Raw genomic sequence first — 27,774 nt, forward strand, 5'->3', positions numbered from 1 at the left:
TCAGCATGTTAAGACTTGTATCTATCTAACTGATTCAGGCCTTGCTCAAACACAGAAAGTCAAGATTGCAGACTTCAAACTAACAGCCATATGCCTGGCAGTGAAGCTAAGCAGAGCAGTGGTCCAGGAGCAGGCTGATCCTGCCTAAAGAGCTCGCAGTCCTGCGAGAAGATAGTGAAAGGCAGTCACAGTGGATATTTGAGAAAAGTCAGACAGAATTGTCTAAAGGAAGGAGAATATGCAATGACATGCCAGTTCCTGAAAGATCAACTTGTCAGGAGAGTGCCAACATGAGTCTACTTTATTATACAAATGCTCAGCTGTTTTCCAGATTAACTGCTGCATCTGATATATAGAATTCTATGGGCCATTTTTTTTTTCTGGTCTTTGAAATTCTACATTCAAATATTTTAAGTTCCATTTGGAACACCATCTACACCACTACCCTGCACAGGTAACGTGCTGTCTAATCCACACAATCAGCAAAAATCATGCTGTGGAGACATGAAATAATTATTTCCAAAGATAGACATGAAAAACTATGGCATATCACTTTAAAATTATGATGAATTTATGTATAACAACAGCTACTGAGGTTTCATTGACTATAAAACTGGAATTAACTGTGGAATTAACAAATAGAACTAAAAAACAAAAACAAAATATCAACTGCATGTGCTACTCATGCATTTGTAGTGCCAAAAGCTGAATTTCTTGCAGATGACAGAATGACACATCTCACCTGCAAAACACACTTCTGGAATAGTCATGACAAAAACCATGAAGGCTAATGTTTCTGATCCTTCTTAAGTCAATGGGAATACAACTATTATCTTCAAAGGGATCAAAATTGACCTATATATCTTGTTTTCCATTCTCATGAGCAACTTAATAGTAATCAGTGCAAGACAGTAAAGAGTTTAGGATAACATCTAAGCTAATTACAGCCACAAAACACAAATGTGAAAAACCTGCAGTGCAAATTTTATTTTACTCTTTTGAGAAAAAAAATCATCGATGTCTAAAGAGCCAGAGTTATATGCAATTTCATAGGTGTAGTAACAGTTACTGAGTAGGGCAGCAGCCTTATTTCCAGCTGCTGCCTCTTTGTTACCGGTGAGTGTCTGGCAGGTCAGAGCTGCTCATTCATTTTTTTTGATAAAAAACATTTTAATCCTTTTTGCAACTTTAGTTTTCAGATGGATCAGCAAACTGATCCAACTAATCCATGCAAAGGCTTGCTAGAACAGATGCAATGGTGAGACTGGGTACCTAGAGCAAGAGGAAACGGAGGGTGAGATGCCTCTTTCAGTAGCAGCAATATGGTTTTAGATCAGTTTACACGAAACCACACTATTAACTGGTCAGTGTTTGAATGGCCCGGAGAAAAGCAGCTCTGTTTTGTTTTTGTACAAACAGATCCAAACAATATTTATTTTATATTTTTTTTCCTTTAATAATTAATTTTATTTTATCAGCTTCATTGAATTAAATGTAGCCTCTAATAATAAAAAACCCCCTTCAAGTTGCTCAATATCCTGAAAAAAAGTTTTCACTGACTTATACCTGACTGTCAAAGATGGACTGAGAAGATTTTCTGTGCTCTTTCCATAAACAGTCTCATTAGATGACAGACTACAGCAGTAAAATGTTATACAACACTGCTAAAATCTGTAAAGTGTCATCACATAATATCCTGCTTTGATCACTACGAGCTTGATCAGAAACAAAGCAACTTTTATGGGTTCTGGATCAAATCAAAATTCTAGTTCTAACTTATATAGCTTCACTTAATTGTTTCCTGCAAACAGTGAGAACATATGAAAATGAACTTTATTTTTTAAGATGTGGTTTTCAAGACAGAGCTTTCATTATCTTTTCTTTCCTACAGTTATCAAGGTTGACTACAAAGAACACATAAAGATTAAAAACATACAAAGCTAACTCGTTTTTGATAAGCAATAAGTAAAAATGAAGAATGTTTATATGCTTAGCAGCATGACTTGCAAGTCAAAAATCCTATCCTCTATGTGTAACACCAGCAAGTTTCAATGTAGGTTCAACAGCCTTTTATATTAAGAAAACAAGCAGAAACAGCTAGTAGCTTGGTGAGATTACAAGTATCAGCTATGCAAATGTCAACAGTATTTATGAACAGTGGAGTGATGGAAGCTTCGTAATAGTTTGGGAAGATGTGGAAAATTCCTTTCAGGAATTCTTTTTCACTAAATATGCAAAGTTAAGGCAAGCTGCCTTTCCTTAAATAATACAAATAATCTCTTTGAAAAATGCAAACAGGATTGCAACTAAAAATTTTAAAAGACCACCCCTAATATGTATTTTCTGAATTTCTAAAAACACTCAGGAATTGTACCTGTGATTGCTGGCATATGCTATCTGCTCTCTGGTAGAGGGACGTATTTAAGTTTGAACTCTCAGAAAAAGAAGAGGTATTTTTCTCTTCATCATCAATTATCTGATTCCACACTGTGTATCAGAGAGAAATGTGACAGTATTTTTTTCCCAATTTTTATTTATTTTAGGTTTTATCCTTCAAGCTGCTGAGTATTCTGGCCCTAACCCAGTAAAGCTCTCCAGCATATTGAAGAACATATGAACAGCTTCTTGTTCACGATGATCAGTATCTTGCAAACAATAATTGATGAGTCATATATTTTGAAACTAACATCAAAACTTCATGTAATTCATTTTAACATAAATACAAAAAAAAGCTCCATCTCCATATATATTTATTTTATTTTTGCTTAATAGCAGCTGTGCTGTTACATGAAACACGGGAAGGAGAGGCCATAGTATTTATCTTTCTTGGTTCATGAAGGACCAGAAACTACTCTCAAGCCACAAGAATTGAAATGACAGACAGCATGGCAAGCTGGTAAAGCAGAAAGACACAATCAGCGTCTCTTAACTAACAAGAAATAGAAAGAAATCTCATATTTTAGTGGAAAATGGACATCCTCAGGGGTATATATTTCTAACTTTGCAAGATTACAAAATGTAAGACTCTCAGTTTATATTTGCCTCATTGGTTTCATAACACTATTCCAGGACAAAAACATGTCCAAGGAATGTAGCACCTCTTAAATTTAGCCCAGTGCTACTTTTCATTCTGAGAAAATGTATATTAATCATTAAAAAATGTTGTCTGGAATTAGGAACAAAGGAGCAGTGGTAACAATTTGCATGAATTTAGTCTTTTGTGATTCAGTAAGTATACTAGCAATGATCTGAAGCTTCCCATTTTGTACTTTGTGGTCAAGCAAACCTAGCATTTCAAAGCAAACTTTAGTTGAATCGACACAGTTTCCCATGCCTTTAGTTCCAAAGAAGAGAGAAGTTCTTTTTGAAATTTTCCCTTAAATTCATCTTGAGGCTTTGTGCAACTCCTTTGAAGTTTATAACCAAAGGTTTCTATGGGACAACAATTTACATAATGAAAGGTGAGCTTCAAGGAAAGGTCACAAATTGCTACCTGTTAAATTAACAGACATCTACACTTACAGGAAAAAAGAAGGAAAAAGAAAAATAATTTTAAAACCCAGACTTTTACGTTAACAAATAACCACATTTTTAACCTTCTAAACATTCTACTTAATCCTCAGATAATTTTATTTGTAATCTGTATATCTTTCTACAAGCACCAGTAACTTGTCATAGGCGATATCGTGCTTTTTTGTAAGCAAAACTTGTGAGTAGGACAAAAAGACTTTATAGAGTTCTTCACTGTATCATGATAAGATCTGGGAGATTTTTTTCATAGTTTATATTTCTTTATTCAAATATAATACAGTAAATTCAGTTTGCCAAGACACAATGTTCTCTCTGCTGTCTGGGAAATAACTTAATAATGTAATTTAGCATTTGCTTCAAGAGTATTTTCAAAAAGAACCCATAAACTCATATGTCCTTTAGCCTCTTCAAGCAGTAACTTCCACATTTTCTCAAAGAATGTAAACAACTCTTAAAAACAACATACTACTAATGGATAAAACATTAGTTTTCTCTGGACAAGACCAGTAAATAAACCTCCTTTCTGTCAATGCTATTTGCAGACTGATGTTAACTGTGCAATCAGACAATGCTTAATGAATTTTAATGAAATCTGTATTGTGTATCAAGTCTTGAACTTGGTGATATTTTAGGTTCTAGGAAGCTGTCTTTGGCATGTTAAACCCAAATCATCAGTCTAAATCCACTTAAAAAGCAGAGTGAAACAATACTCATATATTGGGTTACACATGTAGCTGAGATTATGCATTAGCCTAAAGGGATATCTGAACCACACTGAGTGTTTTATATAATAATACAACATTGAACTGCACTGTGGAAAGCAGTTAATCTCCTTGAGCATATCACCCAGCAACAATTCTTTCTTAACTTTTCCCACAGATTCATGGCAAATTTCCAAAAGTTCAGAGGTTTGGTGAGCTTAAGACTCTTTAAATTCAGATTCCTATCTAAAGCTCTGTCATTTCTGATGCAGAAATCTCACTGGATACGATCTTCCTGTTTCTCGTTATGCTAGAAAAGCCCTGCAAGTTTCCTTTTCAACATTGCTGCAATACAGCAGTTGCCATTAAAGGACTTGCTCTTGAACACTGCACTCACAGAGTGGATGTTTATATACACAATGCATAAAGCGAACATGTGGCACAAGCCTGTATTAATGAGAATACAGGAACATGACCACCAAGTTTCTCGCATCTGAATGCAACCAGACAGTGTTTCCTGGAATTAAATACATCATAGAACTGTACGGAAGCTTAAACCCCTGAAGAAAGGCCCTTTCTGCACCCCAATTTTAATTTAATTTTTACATTTTGATTCTCTACAAAATGCAAAATGTGAGTTCTCTTGAACGTCCAGATACGCTAAGTAACTTCTCTTTCAGGACTTTTCCTACGTTAGTAGCATGGGCCAATAAATGAATCCATGGATTATACTCATCAATATACCCAATAAAGCTCTGCTCATTTCTGAAAGAGTTGTCTATATCCTACCTTTTCTTTAATAAATACTCCAATACAAGTATTAACTAGTGGCTGAAGCAAGTTTAAAATATTCTTTACTTGATTTCTACTTCAGAAATTCAACAGAAGAACACTGTAGACTGAATATGTGGAAGACGGTGGCATCACTCTTTGGCATGCTTCTTAATTAAGACTAATGAATTATGCATGATGCCCTTTTGGCGCTGGCATGACTGCCAGCTGTGGTTCACTACTCACATTCCTGATAGGAAGCACAGAACGCTGTAACACTTACCTCTTTCTTCTGGTACCTAAGCGCTCAGTGACGGAAACCCTGATTTGAGATATGTTCCATCAAATTTATTATGTAGCMTTTACCTGTATTACAGTATGTAATGTTTTTGGAACCTAATGTATCCATGACAATCCATTATGGAATAGTATATCAAACCATCTTTTGGGAATTCTGGTTTTCTCTATTTGAGAAACTTTAATGCGTTTAGATGCTATTTCCAGCTGATCAGACACATTATTTCATTATTGTTGGAGAAGGTGGAAAAATTGTGCAGCTACAAGAGTTTCAGAAATACTGTTACAAAGTACATCATATAAAAATTTATACTGTACTGGGTTGGTTGTTTGCAGATGGGGTATTAAGAGGATTTCTCCACTATAAGGTGAACACAACACAGTGCTCCCCAAACATTTACATTTCTGTACAGTTCTCACTTTAACACTTCCCACATACAATATTGTGCTCAAAAACACCACCTCATTACATGCAGGAACACCATTGCTGACTCAGGAAATGCCCAAGTCATAGAACTCCTGATACTGGGAGAGAATTCTTGAAAAATATGATGATCTGCTTACCCTATACCTATATATTCTTCCTAAGCATCTGCTTTGGCACTGTTAGAGACAGGATACTGGGCCAAATGAGCCTTTGGCTGTTTTTATGTTAATAGGTCTTATTCAGTCCTTCATGTGATCACACCCTCATTTTGCTTTTTCTTTGACCCTCTGTACAAATTAGCTTTCCAAAAGAGGATGAAAGAAGTCTAGAAAGAGGTTAAAAATATGTATGTTTCAAGAGAAAAATTACAGAAGCATACAGAATTAACAACAACTGATAAATACATGCAAAACCCTTAGTCCACATATAACATTCTCAGTTCAATACATTTTCACAATCCTTCCTGAAAATACAGGTCTTTGTAAACATCCATTAATCCGTGTAAGTACCACACACTGATTTTTTTGTTCTATATGATAAACATGAGCTACCTGAGTTAGGTTTTTTCAATACCTGTTGAAAATGATTATTCATACAGCTCTTCATCATCTGGATTTCTGTAGTTCTATAAATGCAACAGTGACCTTTAAAAGCATTAATTATATCTACTTTATTTTCCATACTTTCCTGTTTCCAGAACATGATTAATTTTTGGCAAAGCATATGCTTCTTGCAGCTGAAAACACTGGCAATTCACAAGTATAAATTAGTCAGACAACAGGAAAAAGTGGCCAAAATTCTGCCATCATTTTAGCCATCCAAACCCTCTTAAGGAAGTAAAGCAGCACAGAAGAGAAGAGCCCTTCTTTATCTTCAAGGCATAGTCTTCTCTACAATTCAGGACACAGTTTTAAGAGGCAGAACTTTCTGTGATTATTTTAGTAATGTCCTTTTGAAAAAAGAAAATAAAAAGCACCACAGATTTTTCAAGAAACCATTTATCAATTAGAGGTTTTGAATTTAATTATCTCATGTGATTCTGAAAAGATTATTGGAAAAACTTATTTACAGAAGCTTGTGAAATGGACTTCCTTCATCTTTCCATCTGTTGAATGGAAAATTAAGTACCTGCAAGCACAGTTTCTCTTCTTGTGTATGTGGCAAGGTATACATACTCTAAAAGGAAGAGTTATAACTGGGTTTATTTTGGATGTATTAGGGATAAAATGGGGTGGCCTCTCTAGGTCACAACTTAGAAATTAGCCTACAGAAACATGCAGACTTACTACTAGCTGATATTATTCTGTATACAATTAAAGTATTTAAGTTTGCAAGTTAATCTTCAGAGTGCCTTCTATGAACATTCAGTTCCCTTAAAATATATTACCTTTAAAACAAGGAAAGATTTTTTCCAGTATAGCTTTTGCTATACTGGAATTAAGTGAAATTATTTTCAATAAGTGGTGTCACTGGATTACTGTTTTTTAATAGTCATACCATCCCTTCAAAATCTCATTAATCCTTAGAGGATCTAGTGGTCTAATTGCTACAAAGCTAACCTTGCACACAGAAAAGAGAGTCACTGTGCATAGAAAAAAGACCTACAGTTATTAAATACAGTGTATGATACAGGAAAAGATGGATTAGTACAAATGATGCAGGAAAAGTAAAATATTTATGCTATACTGTGTAGGAGGAGAAATACTGTGAGCAAATTAAGTGGAGGAGTTCCCTTTGGGAAATAAATTTAAACACTGTTTTATACTAGTTTTATAACATAATAGACATACTAATGGAATATATTCTGAGATCACAATAAAACAACATTCATCCTTCAGTAATGATCAGAATCTATTTATTATGACAAGGAACATAAAGTAAAACTAGCAAGCCTCTCCTCCTTTTCATTCCCATTCAAAGGTGACTGTACACATTTGTAGATGTGGAAAGCAGAAAATGCAAAAAGAGAGTGATTCACAGTATTTCATAGCCATGTGATGGGAAAYGCAACAGTAGCATCCCAAAGCTCTAACTTTCACTGTCACGATCTCACAACTGCTAAACAATCTTTGCATTCCTATGAACCACTCTACTGATAAGCTCAGCCAGGATTTGGAAGGAGTCTTTGCAGAAGCACTGCATTACAAATCAGGTTTCCTCAGTCCTGAACACTTAAGTTTTAATAACTGAGCATGCAGTTTACTAGGAGAAGAGAACAGAAAGCATTAATGATGAGATACAATTTACCCACACATGTTTTACAGACCTACATACACTGTTTCTTACTATTAGTGGAAGATGCATATACTGTGTATACAAGATTTCAGCCCTATTCTAGAGGCAGGGTGGAATCACAGGCACACAAATGAGACACCACTTTTTCCTCCACAGAGTCGTTTCTCTTAACTGCTAAGTTGGCATTATGGATCAAATTGCTTGTCATCTTTCTGAGGAGATAAACAATACAGTGAATACTTCCTAGGTTATACAATGGCCGTGGGCCCACCTTGTATGGGACCACAAAGAAGCTGTTTACATCGTTCTGTTTCTCCACACATAAGCACAAGAATGTAGGCTAGGCACGATTACTCATACCCCATTGGAATTAGGCAACAGCAAACCCTGCTGCCAGCGAAAAAAAAGTGTGTGCTTGTTTGTGTATTTCTGCTAACACACAGCTTCAAAACAGACACAAAATGGCATAAATTGGATTCCCGCAAATCTTCTCACACACCCCTTAACAGTGTAAAAATAAGCTACTGATGATGCAGTTTTGAGAAGCAGAGATAAAGTCTAATTTAAATAATACAGCACCCAAGTTTGGTCCGCCATACACACTATGCCAAAACTAAAATTTTTCACTCTGGTCCATAACAATATATTAAAATGTGAGATAAAACAAATTAAAATAATTACTTGGAGCACATGCTAAAAAAAACAATGACTATTTTGGTGAAGATGCAAAAACAAGTGTTCTGTAAATTCAATTTCTTTCCCATGGTGAAATTCTCTAGTGTACAATTATCATTTACTGAGCTTACTGTTGTTACTGAACAAAAAAGAGAAGTATTAAAGGGCCCAGATGAATCCCAGAGAGAATCATTTCCTGCATTTAGAAAAGAAGCTGCAGAAGAATCAAATTTTATGTACAGCTTCCTTTTTCCTGAGTCTTCCTCTGGGTGAGTTAGTTGTTTACTTGTAAGAGCAACACCTAACAAACACAGCGTAAAATGGTCTCCCACAATCACTTGGGAGTGAAACAGGCCTTCTTTCAAATGCTTTTTAAACAATCAGCTAGCATAAACAAGGAATTGACAGCTACCATGTAAGCATTATGTTTCCATCTATTTTGAAGATAGGTTTCATCATAACAAATTCATCTTTATATCGAACCCAAGAGAGGCAAATTGTGAATAGTCCTATACAGCTATAAAATACAACAAAAAGCGCAAAGGGTCCTTAGGATTTTGCTCTGTCTGAATGCCAGGACAAAGGGCCAGTGGGTTCATGCAGGTGGTGTACTGTGGGCTCTACTGTCCAAACAGAGGAGATCCTGCACCTTGTCTGAGGATGCTGTCCAGCCCTGGGTGTAGACGAAGGACAGAAAGGGAGACATCATAGCACATGGCTGTGGCAAGAGAGTGCCTCCTCACAGGGCTTCCAGCAGTTCAGCTTCTCTCCCATTCCTATTTAACCATGCATGCCAGATCCAGGTGGCAAACAGCTAACAGATTAGCATGCTGTGGACACAGGGCCAAGCAATAGGAGGCCGGTAATGGCACAGCACTGCCTGAGCGTGGCAGTGCAGTCCCATCCCTGGGGGAGTGGGAAGCTGTATTTCCCCACCTTAGCCAGCTAGACCTGCTGCAAACTGAGCAGGCGCATTTCTTGCAAGGGCTGCTGCTACAAGATGGATTACCCATATTCTTCCCACTCCTCTCTCCCAAGACAAAGCTAAATTAAAAGCCACGATCTAGCCTTAACCTGAAGAATTTCATTTAAAGCAGCATTGTTCGGTTATCCTCCTGGATGAGGATAAGTTAAATTAAGAATACCAGATGAAGAATCAACAAGCATGATGTTAAAACAGCCATAACACAAAGTTGATATGGAGGTTTTGTAGACCCAGTAAATGACATGTCTACTCAAGTTCTATTCAAAGTCTGCTTCCCCCTTTGCCCTGTTTGGATGACAATATCCCTGACTCCCCTGATCTCTGCTAAAGCATGGTATACAAGACAGACAGACTTGCCAGGAAACTTGCTGGCAAAGCATCTGGTAGATATTCTGAAAATTCCTCCCTTCAGATGTGCCTCAACTGGAGAAGCAAATTTTTCTCAAGAGGAAAAGTGTGCAGTATGTAGTTCCAGGTAATCTGTCCAAGAGATATGAAAACAGTACCCAAAAGGTCCACACCTTAGCTCCACCTGTCATCTGAAAAACCTCTTGTCTACACATGATCACATCAGGAATAAAATCTACTAGAAAATCATGAAGCTGAATTTTGGGTTTGGCTACCACTGAGATGGTCTAGTTAACTCTAAAACCCTAATGTGCAAATAAAATCAAGGCAAACTCCACCTCATCTACTGCAACCACCTCTAATGCAAACTCATCTATTTCACTACTGTAGTTACACTGAATCCTGGCCACAGATGCTGAATCAGGGCTATTCCTGGGGTTGTCGAGGCCCCAGTCGGTTACAGCAAGGCAATCTGCGGAGCTGCAGCTGCAGCACTCACTTTCATACATGCAAACTAGGAACAAGCCCTAGCTTTGAGAGGGTGTGAAAGAGTCCTGTTCAGTTTGGGTGCAACATCACAAAATAAAAGTCTTTCCTGTCTGAACGCGAAGCATTTACACTCTTCTGATTGATGCCTTCTTTATGCTGGAGGAGTAATTTCTCCTACGGGCCCTTGATGAGTCTGACTGCACTAATAGCCTGACTTGAAGTTTAACACTAAAAGGACTAATGTGAACAATGACCCTTCAGTGAGCTAACCAGGCTTTAATAATCCTTCAAGAACAGCTAGCAATAACTGAGCAGCATAATAGCAAGTTTCCCAAAAACGGGTCATCATGCTGGAAACAGGGGCTTGTGTGTGTGAGACACAATGATTACAGTATTTAATCATAAGCTTCACCATTCCAACTATTTTTGACCACAGTGTCTACTTTTAGACAATACACTGATAGCAATCAATGCGTTCATACTGTGTAGCAGTCAATAGGCTACCTAAATTTAATGTATATAGTTCCAAAATTCTTGAGAAACCTTATTCTGCCAAACTTTAGTAAATTTCCATGGCTTTTCGACTGTCCAATACATGAGCCATCACCAGATATCATTCTTCCCAACTGCTAGTGCTTGATGAGTTATTCTGAAGCATGAGTGAATATCAATTCATTTTAATTTCTTATGATGTGAATTGCCTGTTGAAACCAGTTAGGAATAAAAAAACTGTTATTAAATAAATTGTGTGCATTTATGTATATAATAATATATTTAAATAAAATATTTAAATGAAGTTTAAATATAATTTATAAATATAAATGTATATAAAAAGGTAGCATAATATAAACTGTATTAATAACATTGCTGTGTGCTTCCCTACCATTTTATTCCAACTTTTACCACAGTTAACACTTACCAGTATGAAATCTTAATCAATAAATTTATGCTGAAATCGTATTAAAACATTTTAGCACTAAAAAATACAAGGGCTAATTTAGCTTTTGACTCATGCATGTACAAATCCACTGAAGCAGGGATAATAATGAACAGAATCGGGCCCTAAAAAGTTCTAATTTGACACTAATCAGTAATAAAAGGCAATGCAAACTTGTGCTAACCTGATTACACCCATATAGCAATATCTGCATAATGGCTTTAGCTGCTTAGCAACGAAAGCACAAGAATACCAGATAAAATGGATTATAAGCTCTGATTAGTCCCAGATGAATGTAACACTGGCCAGTGAGTTAGGTTAATTTGCACTGTGTATCATAAATGGCACTACTCTGAGCTATTATTACACAGGACATTTACCTTTTTTTTTTTTTTTTTTACAAGTACACTTAAGAGAAATAAAACTTGCTTTTACATTATCAAAGAGAGTTTTGGTCACATACTAAGATGATTCTTCTTAAATAAATTAAAAGTCATGACTAAAGAAAGGTATGATATCCTTCCTCTTGCTGCACTACATTTTCTTACACAAATAAAACAAGGCACTTCCTTAAAAAAATTTAACTCCAGTTTACACCTTTTGCAATGTTCCCCTTTTCCATATTGATCCTCATGCATAATTGTATTATTGTACTACTGGACTTCCAAACCCTCCTTGGAAACATTCAAATTCAAACCACGAGTAGAAGAGGACTGATTACTTTTGGTTTTTACAAAGGGAGGTCTGAGGCAGAAAGAGGTTCAGTGATATGCCTAAATCACAAAGGAGCATCACGACAGCTGGAAGCTGATACAAAATCTCCTAAATGATAGTTTCATAAACAATAGCCTTCCAACAATACTCAAAGTGCGCTAGATACAGTGCAAAGGCACAGAAAGGAATGGTACCTGAGCCACAGCACGCACAGTCTAGGATAAACCAGTCGTAAATCAGCTAGGTACAATGTCATAGCTAAGTGATCCACATGCTGGAAATAATGTCAGTACAGCCAATTCCTACATGTCCTTCAGTTCTGCCACCATCCTGTGGCTAATCTCTACCTAATAGCACTGGAACATGGGAAAAAAATGAATGGTCATGCAGGTCAGCTCAGGAACTATGCACCGTGAATACACATATTGCTTTTAACATGTAGTCATTGTGGGGGAAAAAAAAATCTGTTCTCATGACTGCGATAACTCTATCTCTAGTAACCTGCCCGATTTTTTCTAACATTTGCTCAAATAATTGTTTTCTCTAATAGAAATAGAAATGCTAAGGGTCCTTTAGAAGTTATGAGTGTCTTCAACAAGGAGACTGCTCTGTGCTTGGTCATGTATGTGTACAAAGCAATTTTGTTGAAGGCAGTCATCTTTAAAGTACAGTAGAGCACTATTCTCAAAATTTAACAAATTCCATGAAGTTGGATAAAAAATAAATAGTAGATGTTAAAGCAGTAGCTCTCTATTCTTCTAAATTTATAATGAATTACCCTAAAAAAAATTCACTGTCTTATATACGTAAAAAAATCCTTCCTACTACTTAAAAAAAATCCTTCCTAAAGTATTTATTAGGATAATTAATTATAAATTGTAAGGTGCATATACATATATAACATACGGTAGAGGTCTATAAAATTATAAGTACTATGAAAAAGGTTGATATGGGGACAGGAGGCATAAAGTGAAGATAGACATACCTACCTTCTGTATAATCTGAACTTCCCATTAAAAAAGGCTAAGTTTCACAGTTCTGAAACTTTACATTTTCCCTGTTCAATATAGACCCATCTTACTGAGCTAATTGAACAAGAGATGGAACTGAACTTTTATATAAAGTTTTAAAATTTTCTTAGTTCTTCAGTTGAAGGCTCCATTTCTGAAAAGCACATGTCATACTCAGGAAAATTTTTAAAAGTGCACAGCTTTGAGACTGAGTGAAAGTATGTGCTTTTATTCAAACAGAAATATTTTGCTGAACTGAGGCCACACTAAGACTATAGTGCTAATCCTGAATTCAGTGGAATTATTCTTGTATTTAAAATAGTGATGTGCATAAACTGGTTTTGATCCCAATATCTGTAATTTGCAGAATTTTAATCTGCACTATCAAAAAGCTGCATGAGACTGCTAAAAGTAAATTCAGAGATGTAGGGCTAAAACACATTAGTATATAAAGGTATGCTGTTATTAGCCATTATTTGGCATGATTTCTGAATTCCAAGATAATTTTAAACAGGATCCCTCACTTGTCCTGATGATAATAATAATATAATTTAAAAAATGATACTAATGAAAAGTCTGCTTTACGAAAATAAAATAATACTGAACCATACTTACTGCACAAAGCATATTAGGCAACTTTTCTGCAAGGTCTTCACTTTATTACTCAAGGAAAACACTGTAACATATAAAGTCAAACTCATACATTTATATCTTTGTGCAAGAGGAACAAAGCAAGTAATCTCATTACATACAGAAAGCCAACCTGTTGAGTGCTTTGGCAATGAATACAGAGCCAATCTTTCCATTAAGTCAGGGTGTATACGACAAATAATTTCTACTTGAAATGTAAAATTTAATTCCAGCATGATCACTTCAGGGACTAGTTCTGCAACATGCAGTCAGCCATGGCACTGCATACAATTGCAGCATAAGTAACAAGACGCTACTGTCAAACACCTTTTAAAGTCTATTGTACAATAGCCTTTGTCTCAGTAAAGCTGTTTTTACTATGGACCATGTTTGTTCAAGCAAGTTTCTCTATCTGTTTTTCCACTGAACCTGAGCAAATAATTCAATGACTAATTTACTTGGTAGATTTTCATTTGTTGACATTCATAAATATGTTTTGGAGGGTTTTTTTATTTATAAGAGTTCCTTGTAAACTGTTCCTAGGCCATGCTCAAAAAACCCTCCAATTTTTCAACTGTGTTCTTTTAATTTGATTGTGCATCACTACGTGTAGTTTTGCTTGCTTGATAAGGGTCTTTTGACTGTTTCTAACTCTATTTTGGACTACTTATAACTCTAACTACTAACATAAATTACCTATCAATTCATCTCAGTTCAAGCAAAACCACAAACTACACTGCAACAGTGAAGAAGCTCAGTTTGTCTGGTCAAGAGATGGCCTCTTTGGGAAGAGGGAAGATGGTGTGAGAGGAACTTCTCAATGTCTTATTCTGAAAAACAGCTTTGGAAAGTAGGGAGGATCAGACAAAAAGCATGATATAAAAGAGGGGAGAACAGATGAGAAATACAAAGGGAAAGAAAACTCCAGGAAACCAGAGAAGTAGCAGAAGAACCTTCTGGCATAATTCACTTTATGTAAAAGTAATCTTTACTGATGTTCTGCTACATGATTCATGTCAGGCTGGTGATATATTTATTTACATTTCAGGGAGTGTGGTCTGCTTTAGTCCTGGAGATCCCTCTCTGTTCACAGAGTTTATGCCTTACCCCAAGTACTATCTTTCTACCACTTTCTTTGTTTTAAATAATATGTGCATTTACAATAGTATCTTTTAAAATAATATTTTAAAACATTTAAATTACATGTTCACATATATATTAAAATTAAATGAAAGTGTGAATGAATGAAACATACTTCATAAGTCGGAGATGTAAGATTATTATATACCTTACTGGGCCATTTTTTGTGTCAACTTCAAAGCATATAAAAAGCTAATGCATTTGCTATTTTAAAAACTGTAAAATCACTTTAAATATTTGCATTTGAATATTTGAATACACTATAATCTTAATCCTATTAATCATTTTCCTATGGCTTTCCCACTGCCATATTTATCTTTTCTGACAATTCTGCTTAAAAATCTTTTAGTTGCAATTTTTTTGTAATTTATACATTTAATTATTGCAATTGCTCATTTGTGCCATATGCATTTTGATTATACTTTGTGACTGGTTAGCAATATATAGATATTTACATACACGTGCATGCGCTTGTACACACACACTACTACTAACTCTTAATTTGGTGTAATAGGCCAAATACATTATTCATTTAATCTGCCAAACTTCTGCTTCAGTTAAATTGACTCAAATGCTCAAATATCATCTCTAACTAAAAAAAATAAATCCAAGAGTTTGAATCTATAAAAGGACTGGTAAGTGAAGCAAAATAACTTGTTTTCAATTATTTTATTTATATTGTACGTATATACTATTTATTTATAGAAAAAGTCTAAACCTATTCCTTAMAGGTCAAAAATTGGTCCCACTGAACTGAATGACATATTTAGTTCAATAGGCTAAAGCTGAAACCGTAGTGCTTTGAAATAGTAAACATTTTATCAGGCACTTCAAAGATAAAGGATGCTTCAGTAAATTCAATAGTATAGAACTGGTATTCTATCTGCAAGACAGATTCATATTGTGTATTTTTTGTTCATAAAGCTTTCTGGACAATCAGATGACTTATAAATACCAGATAAAAAACTGTCAGCTCTGCTGAAAGACAAGAGAGAAATAAGAGGCTAAAAAGAAAAACAGAAATAGTTTGTGAACACAAGGGGTCTCAAGCACTTAGACTGATTAGGTTCAGAAATCCCAGACAGTCAGCTGCACCATCCAAAAATTTGCTTACATTTAAGCAGCAAATCCAAAACGTGTGCTACAAAGAGGAAATCTATATGAAAGATACCCAACAAGAAACATACTGTGGGAATAGGATCTTATTTTCAGCTCTTTCTGCCTGTTGTTCAAGCACATGCAGAGCATTACCGTTATAGGAACTTATYTGAAAAGCAACTTACCTGTTTCTTTCCTTTTTTGAATATTTTATATACTACACAGCACAAGAAAATTGACAAGATGAGTGTTCTGCCATAACCTTATTTCTGATGGAATTAACAAGAAAGCATTTCTATGACCATTTTAGAATCTTTACTCTGAATAATGGCTGTTAACATTTGTGCCTGCTTCAACAAATGATACACCCTATTAATGTGCACCAGAAACCTAGAAAATGGCACCTCAGTAGCTTTTTTTCTTATGTTTTGTTGTGTTTTTTTTTTTAAACTCATTTACTGCCATCTCCCGGCATTTACAAGGTAATAGTATTTATGCTATTTAACAATAGCCAGCACTTCTATTCAATCCTACTGAAATGCTGAAATGTCAGAATCATCTCAGAAATGTTTTAGAAATACTGCTGTACTTTTTGTGTTGCTGTCCTTTATTCTGGAAATAGCTAATACTGTTCTTTGGGTGCAGATTGGAAAAAGGTTCATGTAGCTTACCTTTGTTTGGAAGCAGCAGTAAAGTTGTGTTAGGTATGGATGTTTCCGTGCTAATGCCAGAATTCTCTTTTCTGTCATTGTACAATCTACATCATCATCTTGAAGAATAACATCTTTCTTCAAGACTTTCACTGCATACACTTCATCTTTACCTTTTAGCTCAGCTAACATGACCTAAAACAAACAGAAATTATGTTTATATATGCATAACATATCACAAATGCAGGGTTTCATATGTGTTTTAATACATTGGAAGTATAAAGAGATTTAAAAATAACAGTGGAATGATAACTACATACATGCCTAGATGAAACTGCATATTCTATATAATTAAGTAATGCAGTTTTAGAAAAAGATACCTCTGGTAGTTGTTAGATTTGAGAAAAGCTGTATCTATTTTATCTGTTAGTTAAGAATGCAGAGGATAAAATTTTTTTATTCCTTATTTAAATATCTTAATGAATGCCTGTTAATGAGATCTCAAAAACTAATAAAGTAAGTTGGTATCCCACTTTTAATTCCCATTTTTGGTAGGGAAACTTTGTGTGTGATGAACGTAATGATATACAATCACACATACAATTCTGGCAGTTTTAAAGCTGTCGATTTTAACTGCTATTATTATTTAAGGTTTAAGCCCTATGCTCTGTTCCACCCTCATCAATTCCCTATTGTGGGAAGGTATTTGGTGAATTACATCTTTGCAGCATACATGGTGTTTTCAGCATCTCTCTAAGCTTCTTCTGCTCATCAGATCTGAGTGGAAATGCTTGAGTTCTGCTTCCTCCAGCACTGAGCACACCCACCGAGGAAAAACAAACACACATAAATTGTTCTGTGAAGTGAGTAAATTTGAACTGGATATTATCTAGAGAGCAAATGAACTCCTGGCTCCTTTTTCCTGCTTCACCACTACTATATACCTTGCTGAACAGTATGTATATTCTTCACTTCATTATTAATAGCCTGAAATAGTGAAATATTGATATGTCATTTCAAAATGCTTGAATCTAGTTACTGTAGTGACCTAAAGTGCAGAAAATTCCATTGATCAGCAGGCTGATATTCCTGATACTCACAATAAAAGCTGTTTTTACCCAGTGGGTAAAGAATGGAAGGAAACCACTAGGGTGGAAGCATTTTCTAAATAGCAGTACGATATTTTCAAAGCAGAACAGTCAAAAATAACCTGCACACCAGAAAGAAAATGCTACCCACCTTGCCAAAGCTGCCTTTCCCTAATACTTTGATGAAGTTGAACTCTTCAAGGCCTATTCGCTTGGTCTGGGCTTGTTTGAGCTCCCCATTTTCACCATTCTCCCCAGATTTATTAAGCTGGTTGTCTGTTGATGTTGTAGCTGTTGCCCTGTGCTCCTCTCCCCGATTGTCAAATGATAATGCTTTCCTAATGTTGTTTTCCAGCTCTTTGATTTCTGTGGAAATGTGAGGAAAAGTGTTCACTTTAACTAAACATTAGAAAACCAGGCTATGTTTGTCCCATAACAGTTTTGGGTGGGGACATCCATCCTGAATCTCCCACCTTTTCTAATCAGCATTCTTGAATGCTATATAGTGCATTCTTTGGCTAAGAATACATATTTAACAAACTACTTCTCCATCTTACAGTAACCAGCCAAGAACCTGCTGTAACAGGAAGCGTGGCCTTTTAAAAAGATCCTAAGAGAATGACACATCCAACACTTGAAAGATAAGTCAGAGTAGTGGCCAAATAGTTATTTCGGGGATTTTGGGGTGTTCCTGCACCACAGAGCAGTACTTTGTTTTACATTGATACCCCTGTCTTCCTGAAGCACTTACTCATCTTCCTGCTTAAGTATTTTATAGTTGGATCTTCAAAAGTTCAAAGGATAGTTGGGCGTCCCAGTCCTACTTGAAGACAATGTGATTGCAGCATCTTACTCAGCTCCAGTTCTTATCAGACACCCACCAATAAAGTATTTGACCACTTACGAGTGCTGCTTCAAGCAGCAATTGTAGATCTGCTAAATGGTTCTGAAGCTTTCTAAAGGTTAAGCACAGTGAGTCCTAGWGGACCTCAGTGACTGCCTCAAGCTCTTACATAGTGCTTCCTCCTTATGGCCTTGGAAGCAACAACTTCCCTGGCCAAATACAAAAGTGGAATTTAAATAGAATTTAGATATCTTCATTGTTCTTATTTTAACCAAAACCTCAGATACTTCCAAAATATTATTTAACCAAAAAGTTGTTTGTGAAACCAAAAGGCTGAAAACTTAAAATTAGTTCTGGTCTCAGAGACTTACAGTAGGTATTGTCATGGAGCTTTGGAAGTTTTTTCCCCCTCAAAATAAGGGTGAGAAATCTCTCAGCTGTAAATAATTTGCCAAGAATTTGACACAAAAGTATGTGCCTCCCTATCTCTTGATGTAAAGAAGATTTTTCATACACCATTGTATACACAGGATGGTACATAAGATACCTCATACACTACCTGATTTTTAAAAACATAAAGCAGACCAGATTCTAGAAGTGCTGCTGACATATGCATTCTGTCAGTCAGGCTGTTCAGTTCAATAAAATCAGGTCATATCATTGAGGATTACAATATTTGTTTCCAAATGAATGCATGAAAAGAATGACTGACAAGAAACATGGTTTTATCTTCATAAAACCATCTTCGTGTCTTCATCGTTATCTCTAAAGACCACACAGACATTCTAGGATAGCCTAATCAGATGGAAGTTGTTTTTTTCACAGATGTTCAACAAGGAATTGCAAGAAGACAGTTTCATCTCAAAAACTTACTAGCTATCCTTCAGATAAATAAAGGCTTGCTCAGGATCCATGGTACTATCTAAAATGTTCCTGCACTTACAATAGAATATTCTCCTTATGTAAAGGCATTTAGTGAGGCAAAGACTCATTCAGTAAAATTAGCAATATGTTAAGATGACTGTTTTATAATTTTAACTTTGAAAGCCATTTAATTTTACAGGTTTAAATGAAACAAGAAGCAGGCCTTTTTAAAAGTTTTTCACATTTCATAACTTTCTTAGTAGATGCTCTGTTTTTTGGTGGTAACTACTTGCTTGATTTGGATCTACAAAGGCTGGAGCTGATTGCAATAGCAATTTTACTCTTTATAGTCAAGGATATTAAAACATTATATGTCAGCTGGGAAATAAGAAAAGAGATTCAACCTTGATCACATGGAGAAGTTGGTGCTGACTTTGACCTATCATCTTCTGTTGATGCGGTTCCAGGAACTTGCTGTTGAGTCTCTGCACCTGCAATTAGCTAAGAACAATTCCAAAAGGAGTACTCAGCAATGAGATCCTCCAGAGCAGAGTGCCAAGAGGAAATTTAATTTAACAACATTAATTCACAGGTAGAAAGCATGAAGGAAACTGAAGATGTTCTAGCCTTGATGAATCTCACTGGCTAGACCTCAACCCATACAATACATGGCATCCCTTCAAACACAGACCAGAATATAAACAGAGAAAGAGACAGAAATTCAGAGAAACCTAAGTTCTTAAGGTGAATTAAATGTAATAAACATATTCAGTGAGCAGGAAAGTTTTTGAATAGCCACCCTGGGCCTGTGTAGAAATCTGTCTGGTAAATACATTTAACTACATTAAATACCAGCAAGCACTGCAAACTAACTAATGTACTAAGAACATGGCAATTTGCTTTCTCAGGAGTTACAGTTCATTTTATTTATTTCTGAGTTTTCTATGTTTCTGTATAATTTTCAAAGAGTATACAGAGGGCCCAAGGGTGCAATAACCAGGAAAATGAAGCTACAGCAGAACAGAGAGACAATATTTTATGAAAATATGGTAAAATTTCTCTATTTCTGTTCATGAGCAATGGTTTTGTTGTCACAACCGTGCAAACACAGATAGAAAGTGTGGTCAAATTCTGATCCAGGATACACATTATGAAATCAGAATAGTTCCATCAAATTGGAAGTACCCAAGGTGACCTATACTTTTTGTTCCAAGAACAACAGCCTAGTTCTTCCTATAACAGTGACGATAACTCTGGATCCAATTAACTCTGGAACCAGCATCTGGCAAACAGTTCCTCTTTATGAGAGTCAGCATACTGGTCATTTATCAGCATTTATGAACAATATCATGGGAGTGGTGTAGTGTCTCAACCAATCAATTATTCCACACCAATTCTGAGACAAACAGTCATTGATGCTTTTACAAATGGTCGTGCCAAACCTTGTCTTTCTGTCAAAACCTCTTCTTCAATTAAAAAGAGTAAATTTTTCCAGGCTATATAGTCTCCAGGTTTGCAAAACTCTACCAGATCAAAATAAATTTCACAATGAATTTCAGAATAGATGATCTGCACTTATAAATCAAGAGCCAAAATCTTAGTCCTGCACTGATTTCAAAAAAAATTGTTGTGCAAGTCAAGTGAGTGGGATTCCGCTCCAACTATTAAAGTGACAATGAAATCAGGTTTATCTCATTTTTTATGTAACACTAAATAGTTAAATTACCTTTTTCCTTCTCTGCCCACTATTAGTAATCTTATCTGGAGTGACTCCAAGATCTGCAAGAACTTTAGCTATGCCTCTAGCATCCACTCCGCAGTTTGGTGCCACATTTGTTTCACAGCGTCGATGTACATTCATCTTGCAAACTGCAATGAAATGTGTCAGAAAAAAAATCTTAAGTAAATTGAATATTACCTTAGCATGCATTTTGTCTTACTTAGATCAGACCTTACTGGACCTAACAATATCTTTTTCAAACACAATACAATTTCAGTAGAAAAATATTTAGTTGGATTTACAATGGCACTTAGAATGGAAATATAAAATTATTAACCTGGTTACCATTCTTCTGCTATGAAAATACAGAACTGTGGTTTCAGACAGTCCAAAGAACAGATACAGGAACAAAAGAAAACATCTAATGATTCTGTAAATCTTAAATAGAATTTGAACTAGAAAAAAACTTTCAGAGCTTAGATTTTAACCATTCACTGCTCTCATTCTGTCAGAGCAACATAAGTCCTTCATATATTAATGCCTCTTACTCTATTTTACTCAAGAAGATTAACTCCTGCTGTAGGCAGGCATAAAATCAAGAGTGTTTTATTAGAAGAAGTCTATGGCACTATCAAACTGCCTCTGTCTTTAGATCACAATCCATTTACTAATGTCTTTCTCTTAAATACCTTTGCTAGTATATTAGTAGGGGAAAAAAAGTTTCATTGCTTCCCGGTGTGGGGGAGAATACCTCTGATCCATTACAAACAGCACAGAATGACTTTGTACGGAGCCAGAGAACACATTTTATCTTAGACTTCACTGCCCTCTTGTGGAACAAGGCATAAAGAAAGCAAAACTCCCAAGTGTAATAAAGTACTATATTAACACTCAATCGGTCAAATTTCTCACTTCATTACTTTCATTAGACCAAAAATATAAAAAAAGTATGTATTTATAAAGCTATATTTTTATTATATTGTTAGTCAACAAAGGTTTCAACAGAATTTTAAACAAAACGGAGATTAAAAACAGCCATGCACATAGGCATTATTTATGAGGTAACCATAAGCACTTCAGAAAGCAGGTGCCTTTGATTTTCAAGTACCTTTCTGCTCACCAGAATAGCAAGAAGAAATTGCTACACATCATATTTTCAAGGCAAGAGTATCCGATGACCAAAGCTTAGTGGCAAGTTAAATATTTGACTTGAGACCCATAATAGCAGGTGTATAGGAATTGAACCGCTTGAAATAGGGAAAGCAGGAAAATTTTGTATACTCCAACTCCATGCAAATGTTTTGTAAAAAGTAGTACAAGAATAAGCAGTGAAAAAATACAAGAAGAATAATTCTCTGGAATACACTTCTCATGATGCTAGAGCACTGGACATGCAAGTACATCTCTGAAGAAGGAAGCATTGTTCGACGCTTGTTAAGAGAGAAAACAAAGCACAGGGAAAATTACATTTCCAGCTTGGATGAGTTCTACATTTCATGCAGACCATGCCATATTTTGTAGGTACAAATTTTATGACCATATGGAAAGTAACGTAGGCTCTCTGAACTATTGTTTGTACACATCTCCTACACTGTGTATTCATACACGAGACATACATTGTTTCCTACAGTTAACAGAAAGTGAGCCAGTATGTTGATTAAAAATTAAAGAGCAAAGGAATCAGGTTTAATTCAAAAATCTCTGAATATAGCTCCACTATAATTAAGATAGCTTTTGAACAAAATCTTTAATAAGAGTGAAGCAACAGTATTTCAAGTCTGACATTATATCACTGAGCACTAGCTAGAACCACAAGGGAAAGCTTAAACTTCAGAATGCTCTTTATCATGTATCACTTTGCCATGAGACAATCTTCTTCCTTCCCTTGTTGGTCAGCAATTTGTGACTTGAAACATTAGGTCACAAATAATTCACCTATAATTATGTCTTATCTCAAATAACTGCAAAAGATAAATTTTATTAATAGATTACAGGGTTTTCTATATACATGACTCAGTGTTTCTGCCCCTTAGAAGGGCACATAAAGTCTTTTTTGTATTTATGAAGACGAACCTACCTATTCATAAAGGTGTCATAATATGAAAATGTTTATAATTCCATTAGATACTACTTCCTAAGGATCTGACATAATCTTCAAGACATCATTAGCATAAACACACTAATTACAGCTTTTTTTTCACTATTTTAAAAACATGCAATTTCTTTGCAAGTGTGTATACTGTTTTCTCCCCATTTTAGAATATATATCTCTGCTTGAAACATGGAAATATGTATCCAACTATTTCTGTTAGTTTCCTTCAGAAACTTCATACATAGTCCAGTATATATAGTCCACGAGCTACAGAACACTATGAATCCTTTCCTTTCTGAATAGAGGGGTTAGGCAGACTATCACGATGCATGATTTAGCTAGATAAAGAAACACCTCATCTTCTGGATATCATGCAACATTCGTTCTGCCTAGCCTTCAATACATACAGTCATTTTTGAAGATGATGTTAAGGGAAAAAAGCGGTGTAAAGTAGTAGTGCATAAGGCGCCCTACCAGAATAATAATTTCAGAAGTTTAACAACCACCACTACAACCCTGAAAACATACAGGGCATATGAGCTGATGGGATGTAAATTGTCACGCTCCTAATTTTATGTCAACTTCTAATTTCCTGTGTGGCAGTAAAACTACACAGCAGCCAGCGCAGGATTTGTTTCTGCACCTTTGTTGTCTACATCCCTCATTGGCTGGCATTGCATCTTGCCACGATGGCAATCCCCACAACATTCTGCTGTTTGCTTTCTATTAATTTCTGTACATCCTAGAAAGGACAGAACGGTTTTATGGGAGTAGCATATGTTTTGATTACAATAGGGAAGGCCTTTCCAAGTCTACTGCATTCACACAGAAACAAAGAAAAGCTCTGAAGTGGTAATCCTTACCTTTGCATTGTAAACCTTGTCTCAAAAGACCCCAGAGCAATGAACCACAGTGGTCACAGAAGGTGGGCACTTTGTAATTGTGAATGCTGAACTTGTGAGGCATGTTGACACTAAAACGCTGGGATCCCACTTGCTGAAAAAGGAAAGCATGGCATATTTCATTCTAATTAATCTTTTTATAATCAGTGTACACTGAGGCCCTGTTATATTTTGAAACCCTGGAGAAGTCAGACAAGATGAAATAAGTCTGTGCTCAAATGATGATATTTTTATTACATATGCTCCAGCCCCAGAGTTCTCACTATTTTATTTGGGAAAAAGAAGGGGAAGGGATGCTGTTCTCCAAGAGATAAAGACTAAAGTCTACTTCCTAGTACTCCTGGGAAAAACAAATACCTAGCTATCAGGAAAGATCTGKTAATGTGGAAGGCAAGGAAGTCACTCCCAATTAATTATATAAGGAGCAGGAGGCAGAGCTAACACAGGAATAAGAAAGAGAAATATATCACAACCCATTACTTTTTTGTATCCCACTGTTCTTTAGGTTAGGAAAATGATAAAAAGAAATTGTTACATTCAGGGACTCCAAGGTATGATTACTTACTAATTAAAGGATGTCATTGACAAGTTTTTATGGTGGCCACCGTATAGCAAGAGATTTATTTTGATGTTTTTCCTTCCCTTTCCTATTACTGCTGGCTTCCCTCCAGTGATCTAGCACCCCTTCTAAACAATGAGAGCATTGTATCAGCAAACCATACAAGCTTCCACCAGTCTGGAGCCTGGGAATATATAAATCTAAGCAAGATTTTATATCTTCCTGTGGACACTGGGTACTACTCAAAAACTGGACTAGCCAGATACAGTCCTGTATCACAATTCTATGCAAGAGATCAACTTTCAGACTTAAAATACAGTACTTCTTGGTTGTAAACCAGAAATTCAAGAGTGCTTCTAGTATGAAAAAAGGTAGTGAATTGCATGGGAAGAATGGGATCTGTTAAGCATCTAGGCAAATTCAAAGTTGCAATAATGGCTGTACACACAGCTCTAACCCCTTACTATGCTTTTTCAGATCTATAAACGTAGGATTTAAAAAAAAAAGAAACACAGAAATGTACTTTTCCTGCACTTTTTTTCTGTACTTTTTCTTTTTACCCTAGTTTTTTCTGTGGTGAAAGACAGTGAAAGATAGTAGGGCCTCACAGGATGGTGAGGACAGTGAGCTTTGATTAGCTTTTCCATTAAAACAAAAACAAACAAACAAACAACTTCCCTATAAGATTCACTGGCTACAGCTGAGGGCTAAAGTTGTAAAAAACAACACCCCTCCCCACACACAACTCTGTCCTATCAACCCAGCTACACAAAAATACTTAAGACATTAAAGCTGAGCAGCCTGAAGAAGCTCAGTATGACTGTAGTCACATTACTCCCTCGTGTCCTGCTGTCTAGAAAAATTAGCATGCTTTTACTAAGCAAGCCTAGAAGGCCATCTTAGCTGAGACAGACCTTTAACCACGTGAATGGATTGCTTTGTTTCGTATTCTGATGCAAAATATCTGTCCTTTGCGGATGTATTTATCTCCCTGAGAGTACTGTTCCAAAGACAGCTCATCTAGTTTTCAGGTGATATCCTCATTTATTTAAATGCACAATATCATAAAGCCCATATTGAGTTAATTCCCTTCATATACAAAAGCTTACTAAAGATAGGAAGCAATTATGCTGAAAAACCTGTTAGCTATGCAGTACCTTGTGTTATCACTACTGTCTTGTTATATAATAGCCATGGGTCTTCTTCAGTGCACATATGACTTTTGTTCTACGTTTCGACAGTTTGGATGCAGTCTTTGTTGAGGTAAGCTTTGGTGAACAATTTCTGGGTAGTCTTTCATGCTGACATAAGATACCCGAGCATACTCCATGTACTATCATCTGCTACTGACTCAGCCACACAAAATGCAGTTAAGGGATAAAGGGTCTGATCCTGCTTCTTTTGAATACAAATGACAAAGCTCATTTAACTTGGAAAAGGAGAAGGTTAAAAATGAAAAGACGGAGATGGAACTCATTGAAACTTTAACTGAGCATTCAGATGTTATAAAAAGTTTACTAACTAGAACAAACTGCTTTACAATAATTCCCATGTAAATGAAACTGTTTTGGTAATCTGTCATTACAAAGTAAATGCTATATTACAAAAAGATCAGAAGGCACAATAACCCTCTATAACATTTATTGATTAAATGGAGGAGATGGTGCTAATTTGAACAGATGAAAGAAATAGTTTTATCCAGAAAATTTATTGTATAAATATTTACCTCATCATGAGTTTCCTGCTTCTTTAAGCCAGCACACTTTGTTATTATAAGTTCATGGCATCTCTTGTGGACTACGCAAGTGCAAACTATAAACAAAGAACAGATAAAAGAATGAGTTTTCATGAAGATTGATTTTAAAGTAAAAGTTTGAAGTCAGAAGACCAGAAACACTGGGACATGAAAGACACGCTGCAAGTGACTGCTGATTTGGGGAGTTCTAAGTCTGGCTTACAAAGGTGGAAGACATGCACTTTCAAAAGACCAGTGCATTTTAAGAGAACTAAAGCCAAAAATCTCAGTTATGTAAAACTATAAATCACCTTTTAAAGAACTAACTGTAGTTTTCTCATTCTTATGTAACAATCATTATTTATTTGATATAGTCCATGATTTCCACACACAGGTAAAAATAATTCCTGTCTGAAGAGCTTCCAGAGGAACAGAAACATAAAGACAATTCATTGTAAAATTCAGAGAATAGAATAAATGAAGTTGTATATTCCTTTTATAACACATTGTTGAAAGCTGACAACAGAACAGGTGTTTCAGCAGGCAAAAAATGCTTTGTCAATATTCATATTGATTACCTAATGAATGAATGACATTTGCAGATGTGAGATATTAGATTAAAAATTGCAAGGACTATCATACTGTAGGATTCAAGGTCATTAACTCCTGAAAAAAACCTACTCTAAGGTGAAATAATGAATTTTATTTTCCTCTATCTTTGGCCATTGTTGAGAGAAAAATGTGGAACTCGGGGAACTGCTGCTGTATGTTAAAACAGTAATTCTTATTATTTGTATTTATTTATTTATTTATGAGATTTCATCAAGTCTCTCATAACTGAAAAATCATCACTGACGTGATGATTTCTACTCAGGTCAAATGAGAATTAGGTAGAAAAACTTCATCTCAATAGGTGACTGAATAGAAAAATTAAGAGTACAAGAAATTGAGAGCTGAAGCACTTTGGCAGTCTTAGCTATAACCTTCTCTACTGATGACCTCTATAATTATCTCATCTATTTAATTACAGTCTTTCCAATTACCTGGTATTTTTCAGTGAAGGATCTTAAGAAGAAAAAATATTTCACAATTTTAAAATGCAAGAAGTGAAAAACCAAGAAGCCAGCATCACCAGAACTACCTCAAGTTGGATGTACATCAAGAGATAACTAGGATCTGCTATTCAGAGATGTTAATTTTGCTACTACTTCATATATTCTGCCCAAGACCAACAGTTTTGAAAATCTTATTGCGACTTATTGTAAAGACCGAATCTTTGGTGTGATCAACATGTTCAGATCTGCAGTCTTGTGCTAAAGCCTTGTCTTTGTA

At 35.6% G+C, this 27,774-nt stretch overlaps 1 protein-coding gene across 1 annotated transcript in view; it reads right to left on the reverse strand.

Annotated features, from left to right (window-relative positions):
• PRKCE (protein kinase C epsilon) overlaps positions 1-27,774 on the reverse strand; it is a 194,732-nt gene that overhangs the window by 84,054 nt on the left and 82,904 nt on the right. Inside the window, exons 4-9 of the mRNA XM_026059495.1 lie at positions 26,434-26,519; positions 24,110-24,242; positions 21,161-21,303; positions 19,839-19,935; positions 17,878-18,092; positions 16,660-16,833 (exon numbers count right to left, since the gene is read on the reverse strand). Of these exons, the coding sequence (XP_025915280.1) occupies positions 16,660-16,833; positions 17,878-18,092; positions 19,839-19,935; positions 21,161-21,303; positions 24,110-24,242; positions 26,434-26,519 (848 nt within the window). The remainder of the gene's footprint in view (positions 1-16,659; positions 16,834-17,877; positions 18,093-19,838; positions 19,936-21,160; positions 21,304-24,109; positions 24,243-26,433; positions 26,520-27,774) is intronic.

This window comes from Apteryx rowi, unplaced genomic scaffold, assembly GCF_003343035.1.
Source record: "Apteryx rowi isolate R43461 unplaced genomic scaffold, aptRow1 scaffold_158, whole genome shotgun sequence".
In the NCBI taxonomy this organism is placed as follows: Eukaryota; Metazoa; Chordata; class Aves; order Apterygiformes; family Apterygidae; genus Apteryx; species Apteryx rowi.